The 20,634-nt window shown below is 36.0% G+C and overlaps 4 protein-coding genes across 4 annotated transcripts; 2 read left to right on the top strand and 2 right to left on the bottom strand.

The window, feature by feature from the left end:
- Nucleotides 1-2,154: 2,154 nt before the first annotated feature.
- LOC106129483 (large ribosomal subunit protein uL14) lies at nt 2,155-4,585 on the bottom strand. The gene is made up of 4 exons (XM_013328052.2): nt 4,487-4,585; nt 4,219-4,302; nt 3,535-3,662; nt 2,155-2,375 (listed from the first exon to the last, which is right to left on the bottom strand). The coding sequence occupies exons 1-4, from the start codon at nt 4,497-4,499 to the stop codon at nt 2,178-2,180; spliced, it is 423 nt and encodes a 140-aa protein (XP_013183506.1). The 5' UTR covers nt 4,500-4,585; the 3' UTR covers nt 2,155-2,177.
- Nucleotides 4,586-6,436: 1,851 nt separating this feature from the next.
- On the top strand, nt 6,437-9,069 carry LOC106129512 (proteasome subunit beta type-4). The gene is made up of 5 exons (XM_013328103.2): nt 6,437-6,685; nt 6,884-7,096; nt 7,399-7,534; nt 8,356-8,501; nt 8,889-9,069. The coding sequence occupies exons 1-5, from the start codon at nt 6,549-6,551 to the stop codon at nt 9,046-9,048; spliced, it is 792 nt and encodes a 263-aa protein (XP_013183557.1). The 5' UTR covers nt 6,437-6,548; the 3' UTR covers nt 9,049-9,069.
- A 478-nt stretch (nt 9,070-9,547) lies between these two features.
- On the bottom strand, nt 9,548-12,633 carry LOC106129513 (RNA-binding protein 8A). Its single transcript, XM_013328104.2, has 5 exons — nt 12,420-12,633; nt 11,401-11,503; nt 10,938-11,055; nt 10,662-10,775; nt 9,548-9,976 (listed from the first exon to the last, which is right to left on the bottom strand). Exons 1-5 carry the CDS (start codon nt 12,478-12,480, stop codon nt 9,872-9,874), a joined length of 501 nt encoding a protein of 166 aa, XP_013183558.1. The 5' UTR covers nt 12,481-12,633; the 3' UTR covers nt 9,548-9,871.
- Nucleotides 12,634-13,848: 1,215 nt separating this feature from the next.
- On the top strand, nt 13,849-18,663 carry LOC106129487 (uncharacterized). The gene is made up of 7 exons (XM_013328058.2): nt 13,849-14,292; nt 14,568-14,722; nt 15,521-15,628; nt 16,172-16,530; nt 17,321-17,440; nt 17,877-17,975; nt 18,466-18,663. The coding sequence occupies exons 1-7, from the start codon at nt 14,276-14,278 to the stop codon at nt 18,601-18,603; spliced, it is 996 nt and encodes a 331-aa protein (XP_013183512.1). The 5' UTR covers nt 13,849-14,275; the 3' UTR covers nt 18,604-18,663.
- Nucleotides 18,664-20,634: the final 1,971 nt, after the last annotated feature.

The raw sequence follows: 20,634 nt of genomic DNA, 5'->3' as shown, positions 1-20,634 counted from the left end.
GCATGTAGGTAAGTACGTCTGTACATCATAACAGAATAATCATACATGACATTTATTTGTTAGGATTATACCTAATATTTATGTAAGGACCTTTTGTGATTTTCAATAACTTTTCAGACGTAGTTAATAGCAGAAAAGCCGTGTGGTTCTTTAAATAATGAGAGTTCGCTCGCCCATCGCCAAAAGAATTACCTATAAGTTTCCTTAATAGACTTTTACAATCGAAGACTTCTAAAAATTTGGATTGTTCCTAGAGGCGGCGTGAGCTATCTGTAGGTACTATTTAAATCACTCCGGTGTCACAGACAAAAGCACTACCGCTGCGCCACAAAGCCGTCATGCATGCTGGAAGTGGCCAAGGTGTATTCTACCTGTTATACGACAATTGTGCGAAATAAATTTCATTTCATTTATTTGCCACATCTATTATTATATTATTCCGAATTCTATAAGACCCTTTTTATCTAAGGTGCAAGAGGGTGCAGCCTGCAGGTGCACACTCTGTGTTCATGGTATGTTTCAAGAGAGTTGATTTGCTATTACCTTTTATCAGGCGTCGTGTGCTCTTTGAAGACGTGTCCCCTTAGATTAAGGAAATTATAATTCTACCTCGTGAGGGATGGAGTCGTAATTATAGGTTGGTATGTATAACCTTCTATACATTCTGTACGTATCTACAAGGAACTTACGTATAATAACATAATATGCCTAAGTTCCATGACTTAATAACCGTGTGGTTACCGGCACTTTAGAATAGGACCACTTTCCCATGGATGTCGTAAAAGGAGACTAAGGGAAAAGTTAATAAATTTGGGATTATTCTTGTGGGTTGTGATGTGCTAGCAACCTGTCGCTGTTTGAATTTCAATTAAAATGAAAAATTACATCATTAAGCCATAAGCTTAACGTGGCCTTTCAGTCTTTTTCAAGACTGTTGGCTCTGTCTACACCGCAAGACGTGATTATATGAATGTGAGTTCCTTAGATGAACTAAATAGAAAAGAAACCAAGAAAGCGTTGATAACAACGTAGAGGTTTTTACAAATCTTTTGAACGGCTCGGCGCTTTGACGTCTCGGGCAAATTTCTGAAGGCACGTAAAGTTGTCCATTAACGGTCAAACCGATATCGCAAAGGTCGCAATATAATGTGATTATCGCAAAATATCTTAAGACCATGACATAATATGTACATAAGTTAATGTAAGAGTTGTGAAAATCGTTTCGTATTTATTTTGAACACACATCAGCATAGCTAGCCAAATGACTTTCATGATCATGATTGGTCTCCACCATGCTTTTAACGTCCTATTACAAGCTATGGACAAAATACGTATAAAATGTTCTAACACTAGACCATTCGATTAATATCAGGCAGATGACAACAACCGACGCCGTTTATATTGCGCGAAAAGCTATCGCTGTTTCGCTTATTATTATGATGTGAAACGGGACAGCAATAGCAGTTTGTTACCGCTTCTTCTGCACTGACGCCTTGGAAGCGGCAGTAAACTTAGTTTTTAAGTAATTTATTTGACGTCAACCAAGTTGTTAAACCATACGACAATTATTAAGCGATATAATAGTATCCTATAATAATGAATAAAAAATTTTGAATTTTTTTTTTAAATAGTTTTCCGAAAAAATGGCGTCACGCGTGTCTACGGGAGCAGCTGTTAGAATTAACCTCTCAGCTGCCTAAGCAATGATGAGTGCACTGGCCTCAACTGCTTAAGCTCCAATCAGCGATCACCCTACCAGCCACGTTTATTTTTATTATGAGTATTGCTTTTTGATTTTTTCGCTCGAAACACTGATTTCCCGCGGCAAATGCGGGTGTTAATTAAATAAATAAATATATACACGGGACATATTACACAGATTGAGTTCGCCTCGAAGTTTAAACTTGTGTTACGAGATGCTAACTTAACGATACCATATTTTGTAATAAATACTTGTATAGACAAACATCCAAGACCCAGACCAGTCGGAGAAAGTTCGTTTCTCATCATGCCCTGACCGGGATTCGAACCCGGGACCTCCGGAGTCACAGACAAGCGTATTACCGCTGCGCCACAGAGGCCGTCACCTTCCTTCATTGGATCGCGGGTACGGCAGTTCAGAGGTTAAGAACTCTCACAAAATAAAACACATAATTTCCTTAACCCTTATATTAACTTCAAGCTATCGAGCTGGCATTGGACGCGATACGGGGCCACAGGTCCGCGCACTCCTTAGCCACGGGCCCGGTGATGGCGGATCCCTTCATCTCCCCCTTGTTGTTCACGATCACGCCCGCGTTGTCCTCGAAGTATATGAACACCCCGTCCCGCCTTCTGAACGGCTTCCGTTGCCTGATGACCACTGCCGGCATTACCTGCAGGAAAATTGTAGGGGTTTTTAATTTGTCTATGACAATTGACGAAACATTTTGTGGACTTTTTTTTTTTGACGTAGCATGTAACTGGCATTTGATAAAGCGTGTTCATAACTGGCTGTTTCTTTATACTTTTACTAGGTTAGGATTTAAAATTAGTTAAAACAGTTCTAGCAAGTCTGTAACTTTGATGTTGCCTACATACAGTTTGATGACAATTTTTCAACAAAACATATAACTTTTCATCTTTTGCCAATCATCAACCATATTAGTGCCAAGGAATGCAACTTATGTGTCGACAAACAGTACAACAAAGGGGTTAGTGCGAGGATTACTCGATCAAACGCGTCGAGGAAGTAATCGCGAATTTGTATGGAATTGCATTAGTGCCATCACATTACCACTAGGTGGCGCTGATCAAATCACATACAAATACTTGCACTAACCCTTTAGATCAGTCTTTCCCAAAGTGGGCGCTGCAGGTCTCAAGGGGGGCGGTAAGAGACCCAGAAAGAAAATGGGGGCGTTGTGTAGAGGCATTATATATATATATAAAGGTCACAATAATTAATTAAACTAATTTGAAGTTGTAGTGGTTTTTACATAGGTGAAAAAATGGAGCGCTAAAAAAATATTTATTCTCAAAGTGGGCAGTAGACAAAATAAGTTTGGGACTCTCTGCTTTAGATAAGTCTTGCCATGACTTGACAGACAATAGGTATGATGACAAAGGTTTGTATTAACAGGGGGTCAATCTGTTCAGTTGACTGTACATACAAATTAAGATTGCTCAGTCAGCCAAGGTGTATCAACAGGGTGTGTCACACCATTCAGTTGAAAATGTTAGCGAAACCTTAGGCATATCATCATCGCAATCATCTATTTCTCTAGTCAATGGATGCATCTCAAACATTTTATTTTCGATCCTTGAATAATGCATTTAATTCATTTTCGCAGCTGATCTTTGATGAACAGATACTCTCAAAAAATTACAACATGGATAAAAATTGCACCAATCAATTCAATTCTTCTTTTAGTTTTCATTTCAGATTTCATTCTAAACTGTTGATAGCTTTAATATCTCTTATATTTTTTTTATTGTTTTGTTGTCAAATCAATACACTGAAGTCCTTTAAGATTTGAATTGTTTTAAATTTACCTTTTTTCTGAGTTCAGGTTTTCCCTTCTTTACGGTGGCGACAATCATGTCCCCGGAACCAGCAGCGGGCAATCTGTTGAGGCGACCCTTGATGCCCTGTACAGCAATGACATACAAGTTCTTTGCTCCTGGAAATAAATGATAATACTTGTTTTTTAGAATTAGATTTATTGGAAAGTTATGTATGAACTTTATTGCGTAGCAAAAAGATACTTTCTTGTTTTTGTTTTTTTGGATTATAACTGAACTCTCAAAAATTGACGGTAGCATTTTTATCAAACAAATATTTTATGTCAATCTCTTTAGTTAACTATTTAGCAAATTCCTCAAATTCTGCGAAACATGACTTATTTTAACAAAACTGCTGTTAGCTAAATTGATAAATACTTGTGAATTAATCACTGTATATCCAAAGCATTTTGTATTTGGATCCAAGTCACTCATGATACGTAGAACTAAAAATAAATACACAATGTGACTGCCAGTTTAGAATATGATTAACATTAATGGTAGCATTAAAAACAACTATTTGCGAACAACATCAGACACAGCCAAGGAAAAAATCATCATGATTCAAAACACATTGTGTTTAAAGTAAGAAATCATCATTGTTGTTCACTTTAGTAGGTACCACCATTAGGGCACCAGTTTATAGGTTATGTTTTACAAACAATCGCTAATTACCTGTATTATCTGCGCAGTTAATCACCGCTCCCACTGGAAGACCCAGTGAGATGCGGAACTTTGCTCCTGCGGAACCACCACGTCCTTAAAACAGAAAAAACACAGTTTACTCATCTTCACCAAACACCCGCGGGCTAAGTCTTAAAGATTGCCAAAATATTGTTTAATTCATATGGGTTGAGTAACAGATTTGCAAGATCACATATTAGATTATGAAATTTAGCACCAAAAGACATGATTAAAACGGATATTTAATAATTTCACGAACCTCTCTTAGACATTTTGTTGTGTCAACTTTTGAAAGGAAATCGAAAGAACCTCAAAGTGTCAATGTCAACTTCACATCGCAATGGAATCTTAATTGAATTTCGTTCAGAACTCAGAAAAATAAATGTTTTTTTCTAAATAATCTATAATTTATATATTTTTATGTCTTTCAATTAATGTTTCAGACCTGTAGTGATATTTAAGGAGTATACTAAACGTAGGTAGTCATAATAGTAAAGGAGGACTAACGGCCGAATACTGAAACGTTACTCAAATCTTATACTCAGTTGAAGGGCTCTTAAATTTAAGCATATCTCAGATTAAAGTAGTATACTCAAAGGCTACTCAAATGATTTCAAGGCATACTCAGCTAAGCAGCCATCAAATAATTTACATCATGGTAACATTCACGATGTCTCGTTCTAAGCAACATTTTTGAATGAAGAATATTTACAATGCTACTTAAATGAGTTAAAACAATTAAAGTTTTATTCGGTACACAAATAAAATAAAATTTCGGTTCGATTTAAAATCATTATTACTAAATGTTCTGGTATTATTATAAATATTATCACGAAAGTAAACGTAAATAATTACGACCAAATTGTCGTAGAATGAAACGTTCTAGCCTAATGACATGATACCTGACACTTGAGTGAGCGCGGTATTATTTTCGAAAAGTTTTTATTATTTACTCTTTACTTATATTATGGAAGACAAAAGGAAACTGGTAAAAAAGTGAGTATAAACAATAAAATATTAACTGTAAACAAACTGCCGTTTCGTTCAATTACAAATAAGATCATTGGATGTTTAACTTTATTGTATGCTTTTAGATACCAGAATATCATTGAAAATAAGGAAACGAATGCCAGCATGATTTTAAAGAAGCGTGAAGCTTGGGATTCTGTTTGCCAGCAGTACAATGCTGTTGCTGCAAGCGGCTTCAGAAGTTGGCAACAACTCCTCTCGTTATGAGAACCTCAAACAGAGGTCTAAAAAGAATATTGCCAAAGTGAATGTAATGTCTCCAATAATGAATAATAAGTGAATGTAATGTGATGTAAGAGGTAGAAAATTATACTATTTAATAAAGGTTTTATAAAAAAACACCATGTTTAATTAGAAAAATATGTATTGATTAATGTTGTCCTTACAAGAAAATTTTGATTGCCACTTGGCCCTATAGGTTGCGCTAAAAGCTCATCTTCAATATTTGGTAATATAGGTTCTTCTGTCTCTTTGGAAACACGGAACCGGGCACGAAACTCCACATCATCGTATTTTTCAAATGCATTTAGCTTTTCTACATTTCGGCGACTCACTGTAGGTCTTTCATGATCAGAAAGAGACGATAGCGATGATAAAAACATTTTTAAATGTTTAAGTTTCAATTTACAAATAAAAGCACAGATTTAGGAGACCTTTCGACCACTCTCAGATCTAAGAGACGCTCAAATCAATTTGACAGTTCGTTTGACAGTTAACTACCCTTGAGTAGCGTTTCAGTATACCAATTTTACACTGAGTGGCGTTTGATCGCAACTTAATTATGGGGTCATTTAAATTTAACACATGCTTATAATTTACGTTTGAGAATACGAATTTTGTGTTTGAGAGCTACTCAAACATTTAAGTAGCCGTTAAATATTTGAGTAACGTTTCAGTATTCGGGCGTTAGACTAGAAATTTTATTATACGAACCCAAGTTTGAGTGTGAAGAATACACAAGTTCTTGAACGAAAAATATATCGTTATACGCAGATCAATTAGCATAAAATTATTTTAAATCTCTGGAAATTTATATCAATAATATTTTTTACGGCGTCTTAAATTAATTAAATATTAATCATTACGACCGCTATCACATTCTTGTTTCTTCTACGCATTTCACTCGATAAGTTTTGATTCATATTAATCATGAACATATAACGGAACAAATAAATAACCAAAACTGCTTGTCATTTTCATTTGTGCTTGTTTCAGTTTGTCATTCTCATTCTCGGTCTCGGATCTTTCGGAATAATATTAATTTTAGCAATTAGTACCAGTAGTTGTAAAATATGGCTTTTATGGGTGATATTATGAATCCAGCACCTCTTTGGCACAATGGACCATCTCCCGGCGCCCTTTACAATTTCCCAGGAAACTCCAGTAACTACGGTCCTGCAAAACACACTATTCAAGATTATAAAACTCAGTAAGTATCATTATTTTAATAAAGTTACTCTTATCTATCGCTTGACCGATTCTAGGCACAAGCATCTATATATAACACTTTAATTTGCAAATAAATAATCTCTTGAAACCATTTTTCCTGGTGCTTACTCATTCTAATCAACCTTTCAGTTTCCATTTTATTCATTGTTCTTTTCTAAAACCTTAATTATCTTTACAGTTCTGCATCTCCAATCACCACAACCACAACAGTCATAGGGCTCAAGTTCGACAAGGGTGTGGTGATAGCCGCAGACACCCTGGGTTCGTATGGCTCCCTGGCCCGATTCCGAGACTGTCCCCGTGTGATCAAGGTCAATGACCTGATCTTGCTTGGTTCAGGGGGCGATTATGCCGATTATCAGTATTTGAAGGATATTATTGAGCAGAAAATGTAAGTTTCTTATGTGTGTTCTTATTAGAAAGTTCAGCCAACCGCATATCAAGTTACCCTGTCATGGGATCTATGATGTGGTGATGGAGGTAAATTTGCAGTAAATATGAGTAGGTTGATGTGCTGCTGACTGTTCTATTACTTTCTTTTGCATTATCATTTTGAGTCTTTAGGCTTCTAAATACAATGTATATACTAATATTATACATGTGAAAGTCTGTCTATCTGTTCTGTTTTCGCAGCTAAACCACTGGACTCATTTGAATTTAGTTTTTCCTAAGAGATAGTTTTATTATTTCCAGTATCGATGAGCAGTGCATCGGTGACGGCCTCCAACTGAAGCCCCGCTCGCTACACTGCTGGTTGACACGAGTGTTGTACAACAAACGTAGCAAGATGGACCCGCTCTGGAGCAATTACGTGGTCGCCGGAATTCAGGTACAAAATTTATTTATACATACATAAAATCACGCCTCTTTTCCGGAAGGGTAGGCTGAGACTACCTCTTTCCACTTGCCACGATCTCTGCATACTTCCTTCGCTAAATTTATGGTATAAGGAATCGTATCTGCAAAATTTCATATAAAACTTTTGTAACATTTTCATTGAAAAAGAGTTTATATTGACTTCTGAAAGACACTGCATGTACTGCCCTAAGTGTATTGAGGTAATCATTTATTTAGATCAAAATAATACTGTGTCCCTGGTATTTGATTGCATGTATTAAGTATGAAATCGTGTTTTTTTAAGGAATTAATATGTCTTATTGCTTCAGTGCATATAGCAAGGTCTTAAAAGTATAAGAGACTAACTGCGCCCCGGGAATTTGCTTCTTTGATAATTTGGGGATGAAAAGTACTGTGCATGTTATTACAGGTTATATTCTACCAGAGAACTAAATTACCACAAAATCTGTCCCGTAGATTTTGCGTGAAAGATTAACAAACACACTTACACATCCTTAAAATCTTTCCCATTTAATATGTTAGTATAATTTGCCTTGTATTTCTTCTCTGTAAAGTTATCTTAAAAGGCTACCTTTCCACTTTTCACACAGAGTGAATAATGTTACCTACCTGCGTGACATATGTATATACACTTTGAATTTTCTTTGTAATGACTTGTGAATTGACTATTATTTGATTCCATTATGAGGTCTAAGGATGCATTAGTAGTAGTAAGGTTTCCCGAAATTAAGGTAATTTTTCCCCTTTGCGTGGATGAAGCCACACTTTTGTAATCTATATATTTGGATACAGGATGGCGAACCATTCCTTGGTGCAGTAGACAAGTTGGGCACGGCTTACGAAGACTCCACCATCGCGACCGGGCTGGGAGCCTACATGGCGACCCCGCTGCTGAGGGATGCCACCGCCAAGGGACCCTTGGATGAGGAGTCAGCCAAGTAATGTTTAATTATTGTTTATAACCAGCTTCCTCCTGGCGTTAAGCCCCTGGAGAGGAGCCCGGGATGCGCCTTTACGACATTGATCCTGGATTTGATCCTGGTGAGTCAGGTTTTTAGACGAAGCGATTCCCGTTTATTAAATAAGGAGTCTATGATGGCCAGGAAATCTCGTCATATCGTAAGGAATGCCAGCCCCCTAATATGACACGCGCGACGCCGTTTTTATCGCACGAAAACAATCGCTGTTTCGCTTTTTATCATGACGTGACACGGGTCAGCGATAGAATTTTGCGCGATAAAAACAGCGTCTCGCATTCCATACGGGGGATAGTTTTGAAAGACAAATTCTGTTTTTTTTTTAAAATAATTTATTTCTTATTTCAGGAACCTTGTACGCAAATGCATGGAAGTGCTGTACTACCGCGACGCTCGTGCGTTCCAGCGTTACCAGCTCGGAGTGGTGACCTCCGCCGGGGTCGAGGTCGAAGACATCTCGGAGGTCAAGCCGGACTGGTCGGTCGCGCACATGATTCAGATGAAGTGAAATATATTTGTTCTTGGATAATTTGATTTTTATTTCGAACCATTAACATAAATACATAATATCACGCTCTTTCCTGGAGCATAGGCAGAGGGGTATATCTTTGCCACGATCCCTGCATACTTCCTTATAGTGCGTACCATTTTCATCTGTTGGTTACTTTCTCACCTTTTATTAAATTAATTTAAAGAAACTCAAGGATATGGGCTAGCAACCTGTCACTATTTGAATCCCAAGTTTATAGTCAGATGTTTGAACATAGCCTATCTTTTCTTACAAGACTTGGCTATCTAACCCGCAAGGGATATAGATACATCTATATTACTATAAATATGTTCAGCATGGACGATGTTCAGTGTAATTTCAAGAAAAATCCAACACTTTTGAGTAACCAATGCTACAGTAATCATAGATTAAAAAGCAGAGGGTCCAACTGAAATTTGCGTGCATAAAAGGAAAAAGAAAAAAAACTACCTATTTTAGAAAGAAAGCTTATAATTACAATTACAGGCTAAATATATTATTTTAGTCATCAGTGTTAAACAGTCACTTTTGTGATAGTTTCATTTAAACCCGGACAATATAATGCAAATTACAAAAAATATGGTAGGAACTAAAGTAAAATACACTTTATTTCTATCACCATAAATTAATAATTTGGAAAAAGTGCTCGGTAGGTCAATTGGGCTACGCGTAGAGCACGATTACATTATTTTTAAACAAAAATTTATGACAAAAATCTCTGTAGAGTATCTACGAGTCATCTGTAGTACAAAACAAATATTCTGATAGTGGCAACACTGAATTAAAAAAACACGAGTATTGTCTACCGCCTCTTCTTGTGCCCTTTAGTGGGTCCTTTGACGAAGCACCAGTCTACGGATATTGCCTGACCAAGGATGTCTGCGCCGTCTAACGCTTCGCGGGCACTCTGAAATGAACAAATTAAAAAAATACATACACGTCGTCACGTCTATATCACTTGCAGGGTGGACAGAGCCAACAATCTTGAAAGGACTGAAATGCCACAACTGTAAAGTAGTTATTGATAGGGGAATAATGAAGGGTGCGGCGCGCGTAATAGTAATGTGAACATTCGGTTTAAAAGTTTGGTATCAAAATTGAAACTTTAGGGTTATTAAGGGTCTTATTTAGGGTAACTGACCTGAGCATCGACACGAGTTTGTGGGATTGTGACAAACAAAAACATGAGACTAAACGTAGATGAAAAAGTTAATTAAATACTAAATTATCTAGTGTCGCGTGTTACCCGTAATATCTCACTTTAATGTTTTATTTACTTTTGCTCTCATAGAATATAATAGATTTATTTTTAAAAAACACTTTTTTCGTAATTTATTATAAAATGTTATACAATTAATCAGAAACGATTTCCCTACCTTAGCCAGCCGATGCACTGGGATCGACAACTTATAATTATTCCGCAGTGATCTACTAGTACATTCACCTACTTTTTCGAAAGCGTCTAAGTTTATCCTAACATGCATAATGTTATCGAAAATGTATTGTGAGGGCAATAATAAATATTAAGGTTTTTGAAAAAATCTCTAAGTAGGTTCACAATTAAAAATTAATGGTGTATAGAAAATACTTACCGCTGCCTGTTTGTATGTCTCATACTCCACTAACGCGTACCCTTTGAGGAAACCGGTACGCCGGTCCAGATTCAAATGGATGTTTTTGATCTCGCCAAACTCCGAGAATTGGTTCTGAAATCATAAATTAATTGATTATGTGCCTTGTGGTTTTCGGCGTATTAGAAAAGGGCCACTCCATCATTTCACTAGGCATTAAGTCTGCCTATTGTACTTAAAAATTTGTAATTGCTACAATAAAAAAAAATAAGGAGATTGTTTACAAATTCTACATACCTGTATATCTTCCTCCTGGGCTTCTTCATGCACATTGCTTACAAACAATATCCAACCTTCCACTGATCTCTGTGGGCCGGGTGTGTTCCCGTCGCCTTCTGGTGCTAGACTGTCGTATCTACAATGATATAATGAAAATAAAATTAACAAATTCTTGTTTATAGCTTATAGCTTCTTATGTTGAAATACAATTTTCTGTGTGAATTTCCCGACAGTGCATAGCCTATGTTTGACGCAATTCCATTTGCAGATCCTTTATTAAATGAAACATTCTATTACTAAACCACAAACAGACAATGAAGAATTACTTTTATTAATCTATTTTCTTTTATTTTTTTGAGGCTTGAATCATTTGGTGGGATTATATAGGTGGAGATTGGCTTGAAGAAATGCCATCTCCAGAGCATAGCTCTTTACATAATCTTATGTAAAGAGCTATGTCAAAAAATTTATAACAAATTACCTTCCCCTGTTGCCTCTCTCAGTGGCTCCCCCACCTCCGCTTTCATTACCAAAACCGCGACCCTTCCGTTTACGCGCCTTCTCCTTCAATCTTGCAATTCCCTCTGAAAATTAATACCTCTTTTGTTACTTCTTCCTCTTGGCTTTAGTCCCAGTTGCATCCTCATCACTCTGGAGAGGAGCCCGGGCTTGCCTTTAACCATGTATACTGGTTTGGGAGAGTCAGGTTTTTACACAAAGCTTCTCCCTTCTGATCTCTGAAACCTTTGAAGGTAAACCTAACTCACATTGGATTGATCATGGTTACACATGCAGTTGCCTGAATGTGCAGGTTTCCTTACAAAGTTTTTGCTCAACATAGGAGCATCGTTGTTGGTTGATGACTAATGTTCATAACTTCTAAAATAGTCATTAGTACATGGCTGGTTTCATCCCCTAAACTCCAATGATTTTAAATATTTTGGGACAAAGACTCAACAGAAAATCACCTTATTCTGATTTGACTCTTTATTCTAGCTTTGGTTTGTTGCTTTCTCATTTTTATGAACACAGAAACAGAAAACAAACATCAAAATATCAGTAATATTTTGGTGTTTGTTTTCTGAATAATATTTTACACAAAATCATCAACATTATTGTACCTACATTTGACAAACAGGGTTGATTGATTGATTGAAATAGTACAAATAATGCTTTAAAGGCAGGTTGGTACAATCCATTTCTATCATTGGAAGCGCCTAAATAACAATAACAAGCTAGAACTGCTATACCAATATCTACAACTTACAAAGGATTTTTGAAACACAAATGATTGGTTCTACTCATAGATTTCCAAATAATATTAATGGATCCAAATGGTTCTATTTAAATAGAAACATAACCTAAAACACCAAATATGTATAATTCGCAATTATGAAATTATTGAGCACATTCTTCGAACATCTGTCAGTTAACCGTATCAGAAAAGAAAGTAAGCATTAAACGAATGTACAAGAAATAAAATTCATGGAAAATACATACGTTCACCGTCCTCATCAACTTCAAACTCCTCGGAGTTTTCGATATCCAACACATCAGCCATTTCGTAGGTACTTTTTATTGGCACGGTTGTCTATAAATTATTAATATTATTTTTTAAACACAGTTATTTATTTGTAACACACGAATCTTTGATGAAAATACCGCAATGGTTCTGTAAGCGCGTCAGCAACAAAATTAATGAAATGACATGACTAGTGTTGCGGGCACTCAGGCCGATAATCCACTATCGATATCGACAGTTGAGTAAGGGAATACCTAGTATCTAAATTTAATTTTTTTATTCATTACTAGCGGACCCGACAGACTTTGTTCTGTCAAAAAGATTTGTAATATGACAGTTTTTTGTTCCTATCTATTAGACCTACATTGCTTAGACAACAGTGAACTTTATACATTAGCAATAAAGCTCAAATTGACTGTACGTATTAGTTAGAAAACGTTTGTATGGGATAAAGGTAAATTGGTCAAATTGGTCCAGGCGTTCTTGAGTTATGCGCTAACCAACACATTTAGCGGATTCATTTTTATATTATAGATTATAGCCCGCTCCACACTCACGCAAGAACCTCGTGAGGAGACCAGAAAAAAGTGAGTGTGGATCGAGAATCGCCTTCTTCGAGAATACACGAGAAGATTTTTGGCAAAATATACTACAAATCAACCGCTGCTCCGCCCGCCCGCTCTTTAACCATTTTTTTTTTATATTGGTCTAGTCGTTATTGAGTTTATTCAAAAACAAAATGTTAGAATATACAAACACAAAAATGTGCCTTGTGGTTTCCAGCACAAATATATAAAAAAAATATGATCATTCCATCTCCTTACCATGGATGTCGTAAAAAGCGACTAAGAGACAGGCTTATAAACTAGGGATTCTTTATTGCTAGCAATTTGAATTTCAATTCTATCTAGGTATATATCTTTTCTCTTTTTTCATTACCTACCTACCTACACCTACATTTCAGTCACTTAACACACGTTACATCCTTATGATACAAACCATGACATTGGCAGAATCACCGAAAGTCCGGTGGAAGCCATAATATAGAAAAGAAAGAAAGAAAAGAGGGTGTCTCATCTATACTAATATTATAAAGCTGAAGAGTTTGTTTGTTTGAACGCGCTAATCGCGGAAACTACTGGATCGAATTGAAAAATTCTTTTTGCGGTGAATAGACCATTTATCGAGGAAGCTAAAGCCTTTTAGGCTATATAACATCACGCTGCAACTATTAGGAGCAAAGAAATAATGAGAAATGTGAAAAAACGGGGATAATTATTCATCCTTGAGGGCTTCAATGATGCCCAAAATAACTATTCCACGCGGAAGAAGTAGCGGGCACAGCTAGTAAATCTTATAAAATTTTATTTTATCTTTACATTACAGACACTGACTGACACTGTCTGTCAAGTCAATATCATGATTGTCAAACAGTGTCAAACAAACAAAACATATTTTTATTGAAAACAAAAATGATCTTCGGAAATAAATTACTGTAGTTAAAAATATTTCTATTAATTTATAGTTATTACAGTGCCAGTCTTATAGAGCTTTTATGAATACATAGCTAATAATATAACTAATAAAACGACGGTTCCCATTCCCTTACAAGTCCTTCAAATGGACTTACATTGGAAAATAAAAGAAGTATAAAATAAAGTTCTCCTGTTTTTAGCGTTGAAAACCTTATATTTTTCTTATGTGTAGACCTATTACATTTAATTATCGCGCTATTTAATACTTCAATGTTAAAATCTTGAATGGGAAGTTTCGTCTAACCTCAAAGTTACACGTTTTGGATAAGCACCTACTTTGAATTAATTTTGGATTCACAATGGTGAAAGCTGCAAGGTAAATGAACTATTTACTTATTGTACCAATACCGCTAAGCTACATTACATGGTTCTTAAGCTTATACTTACAGAAAGTACACACATTACTACATATTATATCCTCTAAACATAATATGTACGCCTTTTCCCCTTATGGGTTAGACGGTTAGACTAGCTGTCAGTTAAATAAGTCTGAAAAATCACATTCAACTGTTACGTTTAGTGATGGAACTGAGAACAACTAGTAATTTAAAAGACTGCAAACTTTATAATTTATATTTTATTGACTTTCAGTTTGGAAACTGTTAAAAATACACAAAATTTACAAACAACTTCATCACTAGTTACGAAGAAAAGAAGATACAAAAAGAAAAAAGTTAACAGTTCAGTAATCAAAGATTTGAAAGCTGAAAATGAGACAAACTTGGAACCAAATCTCAAAGACACAGGTAATGTTAAATTCAATGTAAAAATATTAAAAATTTACTTATGTTATTTTCTATTAACTGCATGCACAATGCAGTGGCTTATATTAATTTGCCTATCTTTGGGCTATCTGGGTGACGAATGTTTGGCCATGCTACCTCAGCAAAGTAGTCTGAAAACTTAAGACCCGAGACTGGTCAAATGGGATCATAAATGTAGACCCCAGGCCCGAAGCACTATTGTGGAGGGTGCAACTGGAAACGTGAAAAAATGAGTGACTGAGTGCCTTACATTTATTTAAAAATATGATTTATCAGTGATTGTTGAAGAAAATTCTGCGGTACAGTTTTTTACCGCTTTTTCTGCACTCACGCTTTGGAAGCGGCAGTAAACAGTTATTTATTTCACGTCAACCAATGTTATGAAACCAAGTGATATGACAATTATTGCATGTTGTTGAAGTGTCCCATAATAATGAATAAAAGATTTGAATACAGAATTTTGAGTGAATCAGAAGAAAAATATTTTTACAAGACTTAATTTCTTAAATAATTTGAGAAATAAGAGTTATGGTTCTTGTCCTGATTTATTGTGATAGTTCAAAGTATTTTTATTTTTAAAAACGCGCGTGACGCCTTTTTCGCCTGAAAAAACTATTGCTGTTTCGCTTTTTATTATGAGGCCAAACAGGACAGCGATAGGGGCAGGACAACAGTTAATCTATAAGAGCGTTACAAATGACAGTGGATGAATTGTCCATACTATTCATCTTCTGTCATATCTTGTTATCTAATAAAGAATGACAATGATGTTTTATTTAGAAAACCAAGGAGATGTGGACAATGACATCGGCTTACGGTACCCCATCCTGAAGGACGAGCAGCTCGTGAAGAGGTTCCTAGATGTGCCTATGAACAATAACCAAAAAGGTATGGAACTTATGATCTCGGAAAAATTAAAATATGTTTTAACAAAATGGCTAATGTTTTATTCATTTTATTAAACAACATCAAAACTGTGGTTTCCAGCACTTAAGAATAGTACCACTTCATATCCTTCCCATGTATGTCGTAAAAGACGACTAAGGGATAGGTTAACATACTTGGGAAGCAATACACCTGAACGGGGACTTTCAGTCTTTTCGAAACTGTTGGCTCTGTCTACTCCACAAGTGTTTAGAAGTGACTATATATATGTACCTATGTGAAAACTAAGCGCTTATGTGGAATGAGTTAGTTTAGTGTTTGAATGTATGTGGATTGTGTTTTTTTTATTTGATAAATTGAATTGTTTTTTAATTTTATTGCAAAAGTTTATAATTGTTAAAAAAAAAAAAACAGTTTTTTATGCTGATTCTATGCACAAATTTTTATAAAAACCATATTTTTGGCCTGCAATGTTTTACTTCATAACCATACTTCCAAAAAAATTCGTTTACCATCAATGCAAATTAAGATTGAATTCATTTTCAGGACGTTTGCGTTTAGAAATCAGAGACAAATTGAAAGGTACTTCAGATATCATTCTTCCGGACGTGATATACAACAGAATTCAAACCATACTGAAAGGCTCCACCAACTTGACGGACACCGAGCTGAGAAAGATAAGGATTCTGTACAACATGTTGACCACAGCTTTGAAAACAGATACTTCAAAGGAGAGTACAAAGAAAAAAAGTGAAAAGAAGAAATCAATTACAAAAATAGAGAATAAAAAGGAAATTGTGAAAAAAGATAATGAAAAGAAGCCGCAGATTAGTGAGAAGGTGAAAGGAAAGAAGCGATATGTAGTGTTCCTTGGGAATTTACCACTGAACATTGATAAGGAGAAGGTACGCTATTTAGATAAGGTGCCGTGTGGTTCCCGGCGCCAATAGAAAAAAGAATAGGGCTACTCCATCTCTTTCCCATGGATGGCGTAGAAGCGACTAAGGGATTAGATTATAAACTTGGAATTCTTCTTTTAGGCGATGGGCTGGCAACCTGTCACTATTTGAATCTCAATTCTATTAATAAGGCAAGCAGCTAAACCTGTCCTTTCAGTCTTTTCAAGAGTGTTGGCTCTGTCTACCCGGCAAGGGATATAGTCATGATGATATGTATGTACGCTATTTACCTTAGTCTCTCATCTCTGCGTGTATTTCTAAGTGCAGTTTTGACAGGCCAATCAGAAAAAGTTCTTTTCTCATCATGCCCTGGCCGGGATTCGAACTCGGGACCTCTGGTGTCACAGACAAGCGCACTACCGCTGCACCACAGAGGCCGTTAAACGAACTTAACTATACTATAATTTATAATAAAAACTTATATAGACAAACATCCAAGACCCCAGGCCAATCGAGAAAGTTAAGTTTCTCATCATGCCCTGGCCGGGATTCGAACTCGGGACCTCCGGTGTCACAGACAAGCGCACTACCGCTGCACCACAGAGGCCGTTAAACGAACTCAACTATACTATAATTCATACTAAATACTTATAAAGATAAACATCCACGACCCAGGCCAATCGAGAAAGTTAAGTTCCTCATCATGCCCTGGCCGGAATTCGAACCCGTGATCTGCGGTGGCACTACCACTACGCCACTAAGGCCGTGTTTACATTGATCGGAGGTCTTCTTTCAGATATTGGGCCATTTCGCTGAGCTCGGCGATCAAGTGATTGACGTCCGCATTCCTAAACTCAAGGAGGAGAGGAAGAGCGCCATTGCTTATATGGAGCTCACCAATGAACCAACTTTTGAGGTAAGAACAGAGATCTCTATCTATCTCTATCTCTCTTGATTGTTTTGTAGTGTAAATAATAAAGAGAGATATATAGATATAACATTTAGATTTGATTATATCTATAGAGGTGGGTGGTGTGCCGTATGGTTGCCGGCACCAATAGAAAAAAGATTAGGACCACTCCATCTCTTTCCTATGGATGTCGGTAAAGGCAACTGAGGGATAGGCTTATTAACTTGGGATTTTGCTTTTACACGATGGACTAGCAACCTGTCACTATTTGAATCTCAATTTTATTATCAAGCCAAACAGCTGAACGTGGCTTATCAGTCTTTCAAGACTGTTGGCTCTGTCTATCTGGCAAGGGATATAGACGTGATTATATGTAAGTATATTTATATTATTTAAATAGGTACTACTTTTGTTACAATTTAGAATGTTGTTGTTATTCCAGCTGGCGCTGTCTAAGCACCACTCGATGCTGGGGACGAGGAGGATTAATGTGCTCTACACGACTCAGAAAAACGGGAAAATCACAAAAGGCGAAGCAAAAGTAAGTTAGACCAATTTTTATTTTAAACTAGCGACCCGCCCCGGCTTCGCACGGGTGCAAAATTATAAATGTTTAATGTAAAATTAAAAATTATACATAAAAACCTTCCTCTTGAATCACTCTACCTTTTACAAAAAACCGCATCAAAATCCATTGCGTAATTTTAAAGATTTAAGCATACACAGAAACATACTAAAATAGCGACTTTGTTTTATACTATGTAGTGATATAATGTAGGTGATATTAAATTTTATCATTAAGCCGAATCTCAGCTGCACGTGGCGTATCAGTCTTTCAAAAATGTCGGCTCTGTCTACCACGGAAGGAATATGGACGTGATCACATGTATGTTGATGGTATTTTTTTTGACGAACGAACGATCAGTCTATTTTTTCTCGCTTTAACTTTGCGGTTACTCAAATCAATAGAAAGAGTGAGACATACGCACAGGCGTGCGCAGCATGAATAAAAGTAAGTTTTTAATTTCCAGAGTAAATCGGCGAAGATGATAGCCCTGCAGAAGTCCGGCAAGCTGCTGGGCAGCATCCCGGCCAACAGGAAGCGCAGCCACCGCCGCATGAAGATGAAGCAAGCTCTGGCCAAGCAACAGAAGATGGAGAATGCATAGATTTTTGTTTAGTAAATTGTTTAAAAATTTTTGAAACAATTATTAAAGTGTTGGAATTTATTATTGGTTCTGTGTTTCTGTTTAGAATAGATTTATTTTCAGAATTGGATACAAGGTAGCACTTATTGACGTCACTTAAATCTAATTATAACTACAACCGCTTCCAAAGCGCATGTGCAGAAGAAGTTTATTCTGAGCATTTGCATTTTGACGGCCTCTGTGGCTCAGCGGTAATACGCTTGTCTGTGACACCGGAGGTCCCGGGTTCGAATCCCGGTCAGGGTATGATGAGAAACGAACTTTCTCTGATTGGTCTGGGTGTTGGATGTTTATGTATCTAAGTATTTATCATAAAATATAGTATCGTTGAATTTGTATCTCGTAACACCAGTTTCGAATTTTTTCGAGCTAACTCAATCTGTGTAATTTGTACCGTTTATATATAAATTTTTTATTTGCATTCTGAGCTTTAAAAATTGAGAGTCCTAACTTAACCTAAACATGATTCAACTTAAATGTCACTATGTATGTATTCTTAGATTTTTTAACAAAGGATTTTGATTCAGTTTCCTTAATAGACAGGGAATTCAAGGGGAAGGTTTATATAACCATTGGAAATAACTAGTACCTATGTACTATTGTTTCGTGTGTGTGGCGACATCTCTACGCCACAAATCACAACAACCAAGTACGCGACTCTTATCAGCCAATAACAGCGAAAGTCTAAATCGCGCACAACACTGACACTACACCGTCTGTCGCGCGGTTTCCCAGGCATTACATCTAGTTTGACTGAAGATCTACCCTTTGGTGGCGGTCAAGCCCGAATCATCGCTCCCGCTAGTGTGTTTTATCATTTCTACATGTTTTTGTGTACTTACATGAAGTGATAAATAATTACCTTACGAGTCTTAGATTTTACAAATTTTGTTTTTTAGAAATTAAAAATTTTTGAATACTAATCGATGCTCTAGCAGCGAGGGAAAAAGACTTAGTTTTTATTATTTTTTCCGTTCAGGTTCTACATTATTTGCTGCAAAAATCTGTCCTTCAGCCAGAGCATAAAGGTGTAGGGTAAGATTTATATAACAATATATCTACAAATTACGTTTGAACATTATTGAATAGTGAACCTACCCTAATTATTTAATCAGTCAATAAAAGGTCGTAAAAGGCAACTAAGGGATAGGCTGGACTGTCAACCTGTTATTTTTAGATTCTCAATACATTATTATGTAACTACATACGTGATTCCACCAGTCAGTTGGTTTTTATATTATTTATACCGATAAAAGAAATTTAAATTAAAACATGATGGAAGTGCTTCAAAAATTATTTATTTATTCGTATATATAATTTATATATCCATTTATAATTAAAATCAACCGATGCACACAACACAAACTTCCAGCACATCGCTCTCGCGGACGTATCACTCTTTCCCGCTGTTCACACTGGCAGTATACGCTCGAACGCCTTGGCAATGGATTAAGTAGATTAAAAAACTAGATACACAATAATTTAATTAAAAAATAAAAACTGTCTATGGTAAAAAAGATGAACAATACTTTTGTGGAATACACTGATGTACAATTTAAAGTTCGACATCCTGTTGTATTATTTTTTTTTTTTAATTAAATTTTGACAAGCCGATAATTCAAAATGATAACAATACAACAACTTGCCGAATATTATTAGAATCATAAGTACCAATTTTTCACGCAAAAATATCTAAAAGAATAAATAGTAGATCAAAGAAATAACAATTTAAAATGACACAATCAACACTTTGTACAGACATAATTGGAAATTAATGTGTTGTCAATATTATTGCTGCAATTTTAATCAAATATTTTACCATTTTTAAATGATTTGTTTTTTTTTTTCATTCCTTACCTATTTCTGCACAGATCATTAGAAGTACTTCATACAAATATTATTTAAACAGGGTGTCCACATTCTGGAAAGTCAGGGAAAGTCAGGGAAAAGTCAGGGAAGCTTAAGGTGGTCAGGGAAAGTCAGTGAAATTGA

This window comes from Amyelois transitella, chromosome 29 (genome assembly GCF_032362555.1).
Source record: "Amyelois transitella isolate CPQ chromosome 29, ilAmyTran1.1, whole genome shotgun sequence".
Classification (NCBI taxonomy): domain Eukaryota; kingdom Metazoa; phylum Arthropoda; class Insecta; order Lepidoptera; family Pyralidae; genus Amyelois; species Amyelois transitella.
This window is presented reverse-complemented; position numbering and strand designations above follow the sequence as displayed.

What these genes read in the sequence shown, in the direction of transcription:
- LOC106129483 (XM_013328052.2), bottom strand. An exon ending in TAACTGCGCAGATAATACAG is followed by an intron (nt 3,663 to 4,218) that starts GTAATTAGCGAT and finishes ATTTATTTCCAG; the next exon opens with GAGCAAAGAACTTGTATGTC. An exon ending in AACCTGAACTCAGAAAAAAG is followed by an intron (nt 2,376 to 3,534) that starts GTAAATTTAAAA and finishes ATTTTCCTGCAG; the next exon opens with GTAATGCCGGCAGTGGTCAT.
- LOC106129512 (XM_013328103.2), top strand. Translation starts at nt 6,549, where the DNA reads ATGGCTTTTATGGGTGATATTATGAATCCAGCACCTCTTTGGCACAAT. An exon ending in GATATTATTGAGCAGAAAAT is followed by an intron (nt 7,097 to 7,398) that starts GTAAGTTTCTTA and finishes TATTATTTCCAG; the next exon opens with TATCGATGAGCAGTGCATCG. An exon ending in ACGTGGTCGCCGGAATTCAG is followed by an intron (nt 7,535 to 8,355) that starts GTACAAAATTTA and finishes ATTTGGATACAG; the next exon opens with GATGGCGAACCATTCCTTGG.
- LOC106129513 (XM_013328104.2), bottom strand. Translation starts at nt 12,480, where the DNA reads ATGGCTGATGTGTTGGATATCGAAAACTCCGAGGAGTTTGAAGTTGAT. An exon ending in AGTTGATGAGGACGGTGAAC is followed by an intron (nt 11,504 to 12,419) that starts GTATGTATTTTC and finishes ATTAATTTTCAG; the next exon opens with AGGGAATTGCAAGATTGAAG. An exon ending in GAGAGAGGCAACAGGGGAAG is followed by an intron (nt 11,056 to 11,400) that starts GTAATTTGTTAT and finishes ATATCATTGTAG; the next exon opens with ATACGACAGTCTAGCACCAG.
- LOC106129487 (XM_013328058.2), top strand. An exon ending in TATGAACAATAACCAAAAAG is followed by an intron (nt 15,629 to 16,171) that starts GTATGGAACTTA and finishes ATTCATTTTCAG; the next exon opens with GACGTTTGCGTTTAGAAATC. An exon ending in CCAATGAACCAACTTTTGAG is followed by an intron (nt 17,441 to 17,876) that starts GTAAGAACAGAG and finishes TTGTTATTCCAG; the next exon opens with CTGGCGCTGTCTAAGCACCA.